The sequence below is a fragment of the Malus sylvestris genome, chromosome 1 (genome assembly GCF_916048215.2).
Source record: "Malus sylvestris chromosome 1, drMalSylv7.2, whole genome shotgun sequence".
Classification (NCBI taxonomy): Eukaryota; Viridiplantae; Streptophyta; class Magnoliopsida; order Rosales; family Rosaceae; genus Malus; species Malus sylvestris.
Window position 1 is genome coordinate 11,318,120 of NC_062260.1, and position 14,378 is coordinate 11,332,497.

The following is a 14,378-nucleotide window of genomic DNA, read 5'->3' on the forward strand; positions in this document are numbered from 1 at the left end:
CGGAATTGGTTGATCCTCGACCAAGGCTTGGGCGACGGGGGGAAAAGGGGATACGCTAGGAGTCGTCGCCCTCGTGGTTTGACTGGAGATGACGTGAATCTCCCGTTTTCCTTTCCTTGCCAACTTCTTGACCCGTTTGGGGGGCCGAGGGGGTTTGACGGTTGGCTCGGCTTCTCGACGAGGCCGTTTACTTGGCAAAGCCTGCGCGGCAACCTCTGTCCTTTTAAAGACGATCGATATTTTCTTGGCCACGGTTGCAGCGGCCGCCTCTACCTTTTTCAACGGTCGACTACCTGAGAACGTAAAAGCAAATCAGCAAAACCAATCAATAGTTCAAAAAAAAAAAGGAAAATAAACAGTTACCCTGGGCTTGGGAGACAGAAGCTTTCTTAGGTCGATCACCGAAAAGTTTGTCCAAAACGGTTTCGACCAGAACACCAAAGAACTCCTGGGTATACTTTTCCCACCACTCGCCGAAGGTATCGGTACTAAGTGTTTCTGGGATGGTCGGTCGGAGGCGAAAACTTTGGCATTGCTCTTGAAACTCCCTCTTGGCGATATTGCATTCCTTCTCCGAGGAACCAGTCTCGCGTCCACGACTTAGGACGGTTCGCGAAGAGAGAAGGGGGACCGGGCAGCCTTGGAGGTAGTCAAGCTGTCGAGCCAGGAAGTTAGGATGGTATACTTCCCAGCCCGCTCATTTCCCATCACAGCCGAGAGGAAGGTCGCGAGTGAGCACGAATGACCCCCATGACTGATGAAGGTCGGCGTCTTCGTCTGCGCCCCACATTGATGTAAGTAGCTTGATTGAGGAAGGATATTCTTGACGACGACATATCAAAAACTCGTCGTTGGAAAGGTCATCAAGGGCGAAAAAGTATCTAAATATCTCTTCGGCTTGGTGAGGGGGTGTTGGTCGAGATGCCAATTGAGGCCCAAGCGCTTCCGTTGGCAAGAAATCGACGATTGCCGGCCGAATGGAGGCGAAGTAAACTTGCAGCCAGAGTTGAAAGACCCAAAGGGGACCATTCTGGTATGGGTCGATCTTGTGAAGGGTCGTCTCAGCCAGGCAGCGGAACAGATGGGCAAGAATGTTGGAGCTAAGTGACAGGGCGTGACCACTAGCCAGGGCCTTGGCCACGAGCATGTTCTCGACCAAGCATTTGTTCGATTTAGTACAACAAATGTACTTGTTGTACCAATAGAAGAGGAAAGCCTCATGTTCCCCTTCTCGCAGAGCCTCTTCTCCTCAGCCGGCAAAATGGAGATAGAGGGTGTTGTAGTTGAAGAAGTTCTTGTGGAGTTTTTTAACGTCTTCTTTCGAGGGGATTTGACCCTCACTGCTCAACGTCTCAAAGGCCCGTATATCGAAAAATGTCTTCAAGTCAAGGTTCGACGGGTACCCGGAGAGGGCAGCATCGATGGGGATTCCAATTGCTGAAGTTCCCAAGATGGCGATGATGTCAAGAATGGTGGGGCCAACGGGACCAAGAGGGAGGACCATGGTGTTGGTGGCCGAACACCAAAAGCATAGGGCGGCTAGGAGAAGCTCATTGTTGAGAACGACATCCATAGACGAGAGGAGGATGGCGTCATAGATACCGAGGTCATTCCATTGCTCACCGAAGAGCTTTTCCATTCGTACGACCCAGGCTGCCCAAGTTGTAGTGGTCGAAAGCCAGGAGCCTTGAGGCTTTGCCGCATCCCATCTCGACCATTCAAACCCTTGGAGCAAGGATGATAGGCAATGCTCCTGGAGAAGTCCAGTAATGGCTGATGGTACTGTCGCTTTAAAAAGAGGGCCCAAGATTTGGTGAGAAGTACTCATGTCACTTTCAAACCGTGTGGTTTTGATTGAGCTTCGATCAAGAATTTTTTGACACTGATCACATTCCCTGGAAAGCTTAGAGATGAAGGAGGCCATTGTGGGAAGGTTAAAAAGAACGAGGTGAAAGGGGTTTTTCTAGGTTGGAGACTTGAAGATGAAGACTCGGGAAAAAGAAATGCGCTAGAGCAATGGCAGGAAATTCAAAAAATTTGAACGCGTAAAAGTACAAATGAGAGGATTTCGGTATTTATAGGACGATGAAGGGAAGGGCAATCGCTCGAAATTCGAATTGAAGGGTAGAATCGACCGAGAAATTCGCTAATCATTATGAACATTCAAAAAATCCAGTTGAGAAGACCGAGGATTTCGTGTTTCGGGGGACGCACGATTGCGTGTGACGGTGAGATTTATGGTGAAAGACGATTTGGCGTCTGCACGATGCTGAATGGTTCATAGATCGAGGCGGCATGGTGGTGTTCAGCAACATGACCACGATGATATGACGATTCAGAGGGATGCACGCTCCAAACGTCATTATAGATTAGCCCTATAGAAGAAGGCCACGTAGAATGGTGGTTAGCAGAATCAAGATCGTGTAATCGTGTTCAATAAATGCACCTCGGAAGGAGAGCATTTGAGTTTTGCATTTTAATTTCGCTTCTTCAAGGCTAAAGCTCTACCAGAGGGTTCAGGCCGAATGCCTCAGAAGCGAGGGGGCAATGTTTAGGCCTAAAATAGGAGTTTGGGCCGAGTATAGAATCATTATCGGCCCGGAAAGGCCTTGCGAAAAGGGTGTTATGGATTGTTCAGTACGTGGGCCTCCAAACCTAGGTCGGCTAGGTCATGACGTAAGACAGGTCGAGTCCTAGTGCAATAAGAAGTCTCGGCAGGATTAATAACCCGAAAGTGAATCTGGTTCAATAAGGGACTAGGTTCACAGTCATAATGAAAGTAGGATTGGTCGAGTCAGTGTTTGATCAGGAGAAGAAGTCCTAGTCCGAATAGGGTTGTAACTTGACCTTGGGGGATCCGTTGCTATAAATAGAAGAGGTTGTGCATCATTCAGGACCCCTGCAATTCAACACAAAACTGCCATGCGCAAACTTTCTCAACAACTTTGAGATTTTTTTCTTTTCTTTTCTCGCTGACACATCTTCCGTTGGCATCAACAGCACTGTGGAAGCAACCGGTGATATCTTAAGTCGGCATAGATAGCTCTGTCATCGTAGAATCAGTCGGTCTCGCAGTATCTTCCGTTGGCATCAACAGCACTGCGACGAGGACGGTTGGTTACCTATCCAAGTCTCGGTCGAGAAGGAGTTCCGGATCCTTATTTAATTGAGGTCATCTCATTAGCCTTCTCGGCGAAGTAAGGTGTTACAGTATATCGAGCTCGGCGCATTGCACGCTGCGTTATTTTATGATTGGATACTCCCAAGTGGGATTTAGAGTTCGGCATTCGGACGGCCGAACCACGTTCACTATTAAAACTTATATTTGCTTTGAGTATTTGTGCCCTTACACTTTGGTGTCGATTCGGCGTGAGTTTACTCTGACGAATAACATCACTGTGACTGAATCCGACGACGACGACTCGTGAACTTCGTAAGAATAGTAACCTTGTCTTCAGGTTCGAGAACCCAAGAGGCCGAGACGTGTTCCTTCCTCGATCGCAATCGCAAGACGCAGGAGTCAGCCGCGCACCCAACACGACATCAACAAATTTACTCCTCGGCCGAGCTCGGACGACGAGTTGGCACGCCCCGCATTCACCGAAGGACGTAGTTAGCTTATAGATTACTCGGCTTGCGCGCCACGTAGGCTTGGTAGTTTCTAGGGTCAACAGTAACTAATTGATTAGGGAGCTTCTATGAGGAGAGCAACTTGGATTGGGCCAACTCAAATCCTTCCATGTAGAATTCAACTTCAACATATCATTTATTGGGTTGGGTTAATGCTTTGCCCTCCCATTTCAACCTAAACCAACCTGATTTCTAGCCTAAAATGCTCATGCACATATAATCGTCTCACTTTATATTATTATGGGAACTTTAACGAAAAGCACCCGGTACTGTTCACTTTAACAAAAAACCACATTTTTACACTAAAAAGTCAATCCTAGTACTATTCACTTTACCCTTTATTTTGTCCTTATCATTAAAACTCAAAGTTTTCAAGCCATTTTCATTAGTTTTCCTTATTATATAATCTAGGTACAAGTTCGGTCCTCAATCTATTCCAGATCACGCTTAGACTTCCTACACGAGGTTTTGGGAGTTCCTCCATTAGAATTGGTACCAGAATTCATTGAACCATCTGAAGTAGACATAGCGTGGTAGAGTGATTTGGTCAGGAGATATGAGTCAACTCTCAACGAGAGCACCAATTATTGAAATTAAATTTGCGCACCGCTGCAGACGGAGTAGCTGGACAAATTCGACTACTTGTAAAAGAACAAAAAACCACAATTAACCTAAGGTATCAGTGGGGTACTGTCCAAAGGCTTTCCAATGATTAAGTTAGTAAGCAGTATTGAGATTCAAGCAATAGACAAGATAATAATGTGTGCGATAATTGCGTTACCAAAAGTGTGCCCTAGATGAGGGTATTTATCACTAGAATAATGTATGCGATAATTGCATTCCTAGAAGTGTGCCCTAGATGAGGGTATTTATACTAGTGATGAGAGGGACCTTCCATGATACATAATTCATATTAAACCGGAAGTATTTAAGAGGTTATATAGGACTAGATATTTGTGTAGTCTTTATTGGCGGCCCACGTCAATTCGTAGATTGTAGGAATCTTCAAGAATACAAAAAACCTATCGATTCCTCAATCAGATTAGGTTTCCGTGTTTTGTGGAACAAAAATGATCATAAAAGTCGACGGACTTCGACCACCTTTTTAGAGTACATCAAGATGTGAAATAACTGGCACGTCTGAACAGCTTAATTTGGTTAGAGATGTTGAGTTCACGACGGACTTTTCAAATATACGTATTCTGATCCGTCTAATAAATTCTAAAAGATCATGGTCCCACGTTAACGTCTGGATTCAATTATACAATAACATTTACAGAAATTTATACATGGGATTATATTATTCAACGGAAACAATGTAATAAAATGAAAAAAACTGTTTTATGTAAATCTCTCTTTTTTGATTTGGGTTGAATTTTCAATTTTCAGACCCCAAAATCAGAAAACGCAGAAATTGAATTGCCATAGTCACCACTGACCAGCACAGCTTCCAAGTCGTCCCTCCCTCTCTCCTTTCCCCAAATGGCTCTACTTGGGGACGACGGTCGTGGTTACGAACTCGCCTGCCAACTCGAATCCTGCAACGTCTGGCGCACATGGCTCGGCGATTCCACCCACGCCATCTTCGCCCCCTTCCTCATTTCCCCTTCAACCTGGGAAGCTTTCATGGACTCCAAATCTAGGCCTCACCTCCATCTCCAACTCCGCGCTCGAGCTCTTCTTTTCGACAAGGCCTGCGTTTCCCTCTTCCTCCACCCCAATTCCTCCACCTCCTCCTCTTCTTCTTCAATCGCCGTTTCCAAGCTCAATCCCAATTGTGAGTTTCTGAGTCTCTCGTTGCTTTCGTTTCGGCTTAATTTCATGGCTTCTCATGGCTGCCATTGCTTTTGTGTGCAGATTTGCAGCTCCACCCGGACGACGTCTACTTCACTCTAGATAATTCGTCTCAGGATGGGGTTCAAGTTCAACAGCGTGACGCTTCGGTGCCGTCCAAGGTATGATTTTCGAGCTTTCGTTGATTGTGCCCTGAATGTGTTAGTGCAGTAATCTGAAATTAGTTCATGGATTTTGTATGTTTATGCATTTTCGAATTTCGTTATAATTTTCTTTATGTGAAGTATGTATGGAATCATTTTTAAGAAAATGTGGAATTCACTCACCTCGTTTGCATATGAATTCCGCGTTTTCTTTCATGTGTTTCAAAAACTTGGTTACTGAGAATTCAATGGAAATGGGTTATAAAAATGTCCTCAGATTTCATCTCGCAGAATTCATATGGATGCGTAAGTGATTAGCTCCTCATCATTAGCAAAATGCGCCAATTCAGTTGGCGAAGTTTATTACCTGGTGTACCCAAAACAATATGAATTCTAGAATCTAAAAATGCGCCAATTCAGATGGCGGAGTTTATTACCCTGGTGTACCCAAAACAATATGAATTCTAGAATCTAAGGGGTTGTTTGGTATCCTTTCTGGATCCAATTGTTTGTTTCTGGACGAATAAGTATTAAGTAATTTAGCTGCATTCATTATTTTTTAAAACAAAAAATGGGACCCAAGAAGGGCACCAAACAGGCCCACATTCGAGTCCAACCGCGATACAATTATAAATTGAACTGAACTTATGAACTTAAGTCAAAAGAAACGTGGGAGGAAACTTAAGCAAAAAGTTAGAAACAGAACCTTTGGAGACTGGAGAATTGTTATATATTTATAGTGTATGACTGTTTTCAGGTTCAATCTAAAGCAGCTTTTGGTGCTGGATCAAGATATGGAGAATCTGAAATTGATAACATATCATTGAGATTCAAAAATGGAGAGCTGCCTGAAACATGGTATAATCAGTTTATTGAGAGATATAGAATGAGCAAACCCTATAGGTTGTCTTCGGTGGAGCGAGAATCAGAGAAACGTACCCCAGAGGAGATGTCTGCTTACCTTAAGCTTCTTGAGAGTCATAAGAAAAGACGAGTAGCTTTCAAAGAAAATCCAAATATGGGATATGGAAATCCCATCCAAGATGCATCACATATGAATCCAAGTTCTCTTTTAGATGGTAGTAACTCAGTTGATAGTGAAACATCTTTTTTCCCGGAAACAATGTTTACATTCAACTGTGTTCCCGATAGTGCACTTCCACCTTTGAATAGAGTGGGTGACAACAAAAAAGTGGAATGTTATGGAGTTCTTGATACATTGCCTCAGATAATGACTAGGAGTCCCGTTATGCTTGAGAGGCTTGGCATCAGGCCTGAATACCTCAGCATGGAACAAGGAGGAATCTTACATCGCGGAAAAAATGCTTCTGGAGGGAACAAAAAATGTCTTAGTCAAGAGCAAGCAACACAGTTATCTCAAAAGGTAGTAGCTAGGATGATGACAAATATTGGGTTTGAAGGTACTACAGAAGTTCCAATTGATGTTTTTTCTCAGTTACTAAGCTGCCATATCCTGAAGTTGGGTGGCAGCTTGAAACTTCTTGCTGATAGTTACAGAAAGCAGTGCTCAGCCCTTGAACTGCTAAAGATGTTCCTTCAAACTGTGGGATATGGGTGAGTTTACAGACCACTTTTCTCTTTTTTGTTGAGATTTAGTCTTATCTAGTGGTAGTTTTCTTAAAACTTACTTTCACATTGTTGGTTCATGTGTTAATTTATTTATGATCTATTACTTAAGCTGGTATGAATTCTCCAGGTGAAAAGAGAGTAAAATGATTGATCAAAATAATATGATATTATAGTCTCCGGATTAATGATTAAACTAGCCTCTAGCCACACACCTACGAGTGTAGCAATTGTCTCTTTTGTATTTTATTTTTAAAAATTGAATTTGGATGTGTTTAAAAGATTAAAATAAAAACAAAAATAGATTTCGATAACTACTCCTCCTGTACGTGAGGTAGTTTTGATTTGAATTTTACAGTTTGTCCGTTCTTAATTAAATTACATTCTTTAAAAATTTCAAGAAGGGAGGGGCATTTTTTGTAATCATGAAAGCTCCCTTTTTGCCTTCTCACTTTATACAGATGAACTTCTTCCAGGGTGTTAATCACGGTTTTAAGAGTATTTTACTTGAAATTTGCTTCAGACACTCATCTTAGCAGCTAATAAATAGTACTGAACTCATCTAGGAGACTGAAGCTATGAGGAATTTCACCCTGCCCGTGACCATAGTCAAGTAGACTCTAGGAGACCGAACTTAACAATCCTGAATAATCTCATAATGGAAGATGCCCTGTAAATGTTAAGGCGAATATATATTTTTAGCACTAAAGTAAATTAACAATAGAAGGGCTATGACCGTTAACATAATTTTAAGAATGGGCTTGTCTGTGACTTTGAGACTGGCAGAGCGAAATCTAAGGACGTTAGGTTTGGACTTTCAATTTAAACTCTTCCCTTCCATTATCAACATTGTATTGTGTTTGTGCCAATTAATCATGTAATAATTCAAGTTTCTAGTGTATCCATTACTTACGTGTTTTTGTTTTTTCCACAAGTAATTTTGGTGCTCTGGTGGAGCAAGTCAAAGATGGCTCCAAGAATTTTCAGCAAACTCAGCAGCAAATTCACGGAATCCAGTCTCAGTTGCAGCCACAGCACCAGAATCTTATTCGACTACCCCAACAAGTATTGATAATTTCAATTGTTTCCTTTATAAATTTTACATTTTGAACCTGATCCTTGTGTATAAGTTATTTTATGGATCGTTAATGGGTTATCTGTTAGCCGACCCCACTTAGTGGGAAAAGGCTTTGTTGTTGTTGTTAATGGGTTATCTGTGGGGATGCTGTACGTATTTCCTCAGTTTCCCAAATAGCTTCTGAAGTTTATGGAGTTGTAGGGGTTTTGTAGTTTCGAAATGCTGATCTTTTTTCAGAAAAAAGAAAAAGAAAAAGTTGATCTTTGCATAGTACGATATTATTAATAATGGTTTCTTTTATTACATTGTTAGGCCCGACAAATGCATCCACAGGTGCAACAAATTGCCCATTCCAAAAACGTGCCTTTACAGCAGCAGCAGCAGTTAGAAAGAATGCGAAGACGTCAACCATCCACTCCTCGCACGGGTATGGATATGGAGAAGGATAGACCAATGGTACAGGTCAAGATTGAAGCCCCATCAGAGTTACCCATGGATGGTAATGCCTTCAACAGTTTCAATAGCAGACATCCACAGATGCAGTTCAGGCAGCAGCAAATTCCTCCAATGTCGAATCTTACAATGTCAAATGTCCACGCTCAGTCGGGCAATCAATTTAGACAGATGGCTTCCCAAATTCCTCAAGTCCAAGCACAGTAAGGAAAATCTGAAGAATAAAATTATTAATTGTCCATACGAGTAATGCTTCACTGACATTCTGGAACTCGCTCATGTGTGCAGGAACATGAGTGTTCTGAGGGCTCCACCCGTGAAGGTGGAAGGATTCCAGGAATTGATGGGCGGAGATACTTCATCAAAGCATGACTCCGATGAAAATAGATTGACCTCTCCCTCAAGTAAATAACTTGCTGCGTCTGAACAGTCGGTATAAACTTTTACCTTATGTGCTTGCTACCTGTTCTGACCCTCAGTACCTTCTTACATCTGTTGTAAAAGCTCACTTTGTATGCTAACCGTTGCTTGACGCTAATGAATTTCTTTTCGCTCTATCATTTTTATCTTGGTCATCAATTGTTTGGAAAATTGTTCCTCTCTTTTAATCGCTTATTTTTATAGTTTTATACGTACGCATAAGTGATAGTTTTGGTTAATAAGCAAAGGGAGTTCAATTTCAAAGTTGTAGTTCACAATATTTTGGTTAACTCGAAGTCGTTAAAAATGATTAATTTGGGTGGACCAGTTAGTGTTGACTAGAATTCAGTAGGTTAACACAAAAGAGACAACATGAACACTTTGGTTAACACAAATTTCGGTCCCTAATTAGAGGTTAATATCAAAGCCTTAAGGGATCTTTTCCCTTGGATTCTCAGTTGTAGGAAAACCGTGGAATGTAAGCAAGAGATTGCACGGATGATTTAGCTACATTGGAACCACCATTCTCCTAATCCTTATAGGACAGGGCCGAAAAGAGTAACTTGCTAGTAGGTTAGATGCCTTTTGAGGGCTGCTCACTCGGGCACCTGGGTTATGCGCATGGTTAATTCGCCCATAATTCAGCTAGATAGTCTATTGATAACGTATCCCACCATATTGATAGGATATAGATGGTGTGTCGTCATTGTACTATTTATACTGTTAATACGGGTCATGCGCAAATCATGTGCACAACCTAAGTGCGAGGGTGAACCTTACTGTAGAACTTTTTACTCTTTTTCAGATGTCTATGACTTACTAGAACGACATACTTGAAAAAAGATTTTCAATCCATAAAAAATTGCTATCAAGGTTTTTATGATTTTAGATATATTAAGAATATCAGACCAAAACAAATACTAAAATTAAGTTGATAATACTAAAATTCATTTCAGAAAATATAAAAGTGCATACAAATCACACAACAAGGTGGCCTCTTTCCGGGGCAAAAACGTACAAACCTCATGTATGCTTTTCCAAATGCTCCACGCATTTGTCCATGTATCTATCATGGAGGTCCTTATCTCCAAATAATGCACTGTATTCTTTGGCTCCATCCCTGTAAGCCTTCCCTTCCTCATCCACCACATCCAAATTCAGCGACTTAGCCACCCAGTTCTTCGTAAACGATCCATCGTCTTCGTTTCTTGGCACCTCAATTCCAATCTTCTTGTCCCAAAACCTGGCGTTTAACCCTTGGTCATATAAGAAGGGCAACATGATAAGAGGTCGACCATAGTGTAGTCCTTCTATGAGCGAACTCCAACCGCAGTGTGTCAGGAATCCCCCGGTTGCCTTGTGAGCCAAGATTTTGTGCTGAGTTGCCCAAGTTGTCCAAACAATCCCACGACCCTTGACCCGGTCCTCGAACCCCTCCGGCAGCTTGACGGAATCAGCAACTTTTGACCAACCGGGCCTCCCAAGGACCCCAAAAAAAAGGGGCAACCCGGATAGCTCTAGTCCAAGAGCCGACTCAGTGAAGTCTTGTTGACTTAAATTAAACTCACTTCCGAGTGCAGTGTATAAACTACGTTCTGTTTCTCTTGGTTGTCCAACCACTCACAAATTAAGGGCCAGTTGCTATCTTCTTTCTCTTCACTGGATTGATCAAAATCCATTGGTGGCAATAACCCTAGTGGAATCACAGTGAGTTTGGAGGAAATAAAAATAACTTGGTCAAGTCCGTCATGAGCCAATTTTAGGTATGGCACGTCCATGGTGGCCTCTGCATTCTCCGGGAGGCTTTCGACGCACCGTAGCGGGATTTGGACTAAGTTGATCCAAGGAATTAAGTCTGGTGGGATTTTGGGGAGGCGTTGGATGTTTCTTGGGGTGGATATGAAGGAAACGTTGTGACCCCTCCGAGCTATGTGCTTGGCAACCTCAAGAAATGGTATATCTGACCTAATGCCAGCCATGGAAATAAGGCTATGTGAAGAAGCTTCTTAGGTTCAATTAAGGAGCTCATGGTGGTGGGGGTCAGAGCTCATGATAAGCTCACATTACTCTTTATAGGCTTGCTCGAACATGCGTATTTAATTGAGATTTCAAAAGATTTTAAAAGAGGTATAAATTTATGGAGTTTTAATGAACTTCCAAGAAATTTATATGATTTTTGAGTAAATTCTCTCTAAAGGGAGGTGATTTTTTTAAAAGCCTAAAAAAATACCCAATGAAATCCATTTAAATCCACCAAAATCCTTTGCGTTTTAATTCTTTTAAATCCAAATCCTAATTCAATGCACTTGTAATTTTATAGATTCATTTAAAATTTTAATTTATTACTTCAGATTTAAAACAATTATTTTTTTTTTTAAATACGAATCGAAATGTTTACATCAGAAGCCAGAGTATTAAACAACCACTCTGGTTCCAACCCATCCCAGGAATGACTACCCCCCATACGCACGGCATAAGATGCCACCATATGTGCAGCCTTATTACAGGCACGAGAAGTATATAAAAATTCAATAGCTACAAATTGTTGCTTCAAAATACTTATATACCACAAGATACCATCCAAGATCACCTCTGGTTGTATACGGCCATGAATCATATCAACAAGAACCTGAGAGTCAGTCTCCAATTGTATAGATGTAAAGCCTTTCGCCACACAACCCACCAAAGCTACTTGCAAAGCTTCCGCTTCCGCCATGATACTCGAAACACACTGCATATTTCCAATACCACCAGCACCATTAAAAATGCCCACAAAATCTCTTGCCACCCACCCAACACCACCTATACCCGTCCGACTACACCAAGCACCATCACAATTAACTTTCAGCGTTCCAAAGGGTGGCTTAATCCACTGATGCGGGGCTGGAGCTCTCACTAACTGCCCACGGGACAAAGGCTGCACCTGGGCCTCATCACTTATCACCCACTCCTCCCATTGTTGTTTAAGCAAATGTATAGCAGTAAGGGGGTCTACGGCAACCTTCTCAAAAACCAAACTATTACGGCACTTCCATAACCTCCATAATCCACCAACCACCCATCGTAACAAATCACTAGCCTCTCCCTCCTTACTATATTTAGCATATAACCACTTCCAACACTCCAAAAAATCCCCCCTACCACCTTAGTTACATCTAATTGAAGCGGAGAACCAAACCAGAAAGCACAGGCAAATGGACATTGAAAGAAAATAAGTACCTGCGTTTCCACCTCATTGTCACAAAAAGGACAATTAATGTCCAAACGAACCCCTCGCCTCTGTAAATTCATACATACTGCCAAGATATTCTTACACCCTTTCCACATAAAATGACATAATTTAGGTGGAACCTTCAAACTCCAAATATCCCGCCAAACCATATCCCGATTATCATCCACACTAGATTGACCCACACCTTTCCGTCCGAGCTCTCCATTCTTATTCATTTCTTGCGCCACTATATACCCAGACTTCACCGAATATACTCCATTTCGAGTATAATGCCATACCACACGATCCGGGCATCCAAACCGACTAATAGGCATACTTAAAATTGTCTTAGCTTCATCTTCACTGAAACATAATTCAATCACCTCCCTCTTCCACATACCCTCCATATCCACCAAATCAGCAACAAAAATAGGCATCTCCTCATGACGTGAAGTAGGTCGAAAAGTTCTTGGTATAGGCAACCACGGGTCCTTACCAATTTGGATACATGTTCCGTCCCCCACACGCCATCTTACACCCGCTTTTAAGATTTTCCTTCCTTGTAAAATCCCTTTCCAACCCCAAGATGTACCTGTCCCTACTGGGGCATCCAAAAATGAAGAAGAAGGATAGTATTTAGCTTGAAGTACACGAGCCAAAATTGAACCAGGATTAGAGATAAGCCGCCACCCCACCTTGGCAAGCATAGCTAAATTAAAATCGATAATCTCCCGAAATCCAAGACCACCATACACCTTCTTTTTAGCAACTTTGTTCCAAGTCATCCAATGAATACCTTTTTTTGTCCTTTGATCCCTCCACCAAAATCTTGCAATAACTTGTTCAATTTCCTTTGCCAGGTGGATAGGCAATTGAAAACAAGACATAGTATATATAGGCAGAGCAGCCGCAACACTTTTTATCAAAACCTCTTTACCAGCCATCGACAAAAATTGTTCCGCCCACCCATTTATTCGCTCATCCAATCTATTCCGCACTTCCTCGAACACTTTCTTCTTCGATGCTCCAAAATCTGCTTGAATCCCCAAATACTTTCCAAACCCTTCTTGGTGTTTAATCCCCAAAATCTGTGATAATTGCTCTTTCAAAGCCTTCGAACAACCCATGCTAAAATGAACTGAGCTTTTATCCAAATTAATGAATTGGCCTGACCCCACCGCATACTGTTGTAGCAAACCCTTGATCGTGTGAGCCTCGCCCTCCGTAGCACGACAGAAAAGAACTGAATCATCCGCAAAAAAAACATGTGATAAAGGATCGGCCTCCTCAGTTACCGACATACCCCGTAGTCGCCCCATCTCCTCGGCATTATGTAGTAAAGAAGTGAACCCTTCGGCACAAATCAGGAATAGAAAAGGTGAAAGCGAATCCCCTTGTTGAATCCCCCTTCGAGGCTTAATATAACCCGTGGTCTCACCATTTACAACCACACTATAAGAGACCGTTTTCACACATGCCATCACCCACTGACAAAACATATCATCAAAACCCAATTGTAATAACATTGCATTCAGAAAAGCCCATTCAACCCGATCATAAGCTTTCGCCATGTCCAATTTCATTGTCATATAGTCAACCCCGTCCTCCTTCCCATGTTGCATAGAATGGAGAAGTTCATGCACCACCAGAATATTATCAGAAATTTGTCTACCCGCCACAAACGCTGATTGATTTGGGCTAATCACTTTTGGGAGAACTCTCTTCAATCTATTTGTTAGAACTTTAGAAATAATTTTATAAACCACATTACAAAGCGAAATCGGACGAAAATGGCCCATGTTCCTGGGGTTCTCAACTTTTGGGATTAATACAATATTAGTATGATTTACTCCTTCTAACATTCTACCCGAGACAAAAAAGGATTTGACCATACCTAGAACCACAGCTCCAACCGTTTCCCAATGATGGTGGTAGAAACCCGCATTGAACCCATCAGGTCCAGGTGATTTAGTTGGATGCATTTGATAAATAGCAGCTTCAATCTCCCCATCCGTGACTGGGGCAACCAACATAGCATTATCCACCTCACCCACCCTAGTCG

The 14,378-nt window shown here is 42.2% G+C and overlaps 1 protein-coding gene and 1 pseudogene across 1 annotated transcript; one reads left to right on the forward strand and one right to left on the reverse strand.

Moving 5' to 3' along the window:
* Positions 1–4,932: 4,932 nt before the first annotated feature.
* On the forward strand, positions 4,933–9,245 carry LOC126628290 (uncharacterized). Its single transcript, XM_050297948.1, has 6 exons — positions 4,933–5,407; positions 5,488–5,585; positions 6,325–7,142; positions 8,090–8,219; positions 8,545–8,888; positions 8,974–9,245. The coding sequence occupies exons 1-6, from the start codon at positions 5,113–5,115 to the stop codon at positions 9,095–9,097; spliced, it is 1,809 nt and encodes a 602-aa protein (XP_050153905.1). The 5' UTR covers positions 4,933–5,112; the 3' UTR covers positions 9,098–9,245.
* Positions 9,246–9,967: 722 nt separating this feature from the next.
* On the reverse strand, positions 9,968–11,198 carry LOC126628790 (putative UDP-rhamnose:rhamnosyltransferase 1; annotated as a pseudogene).
* Positions 11,199–14,378: the final 3,180 nt, after the last annotated feature.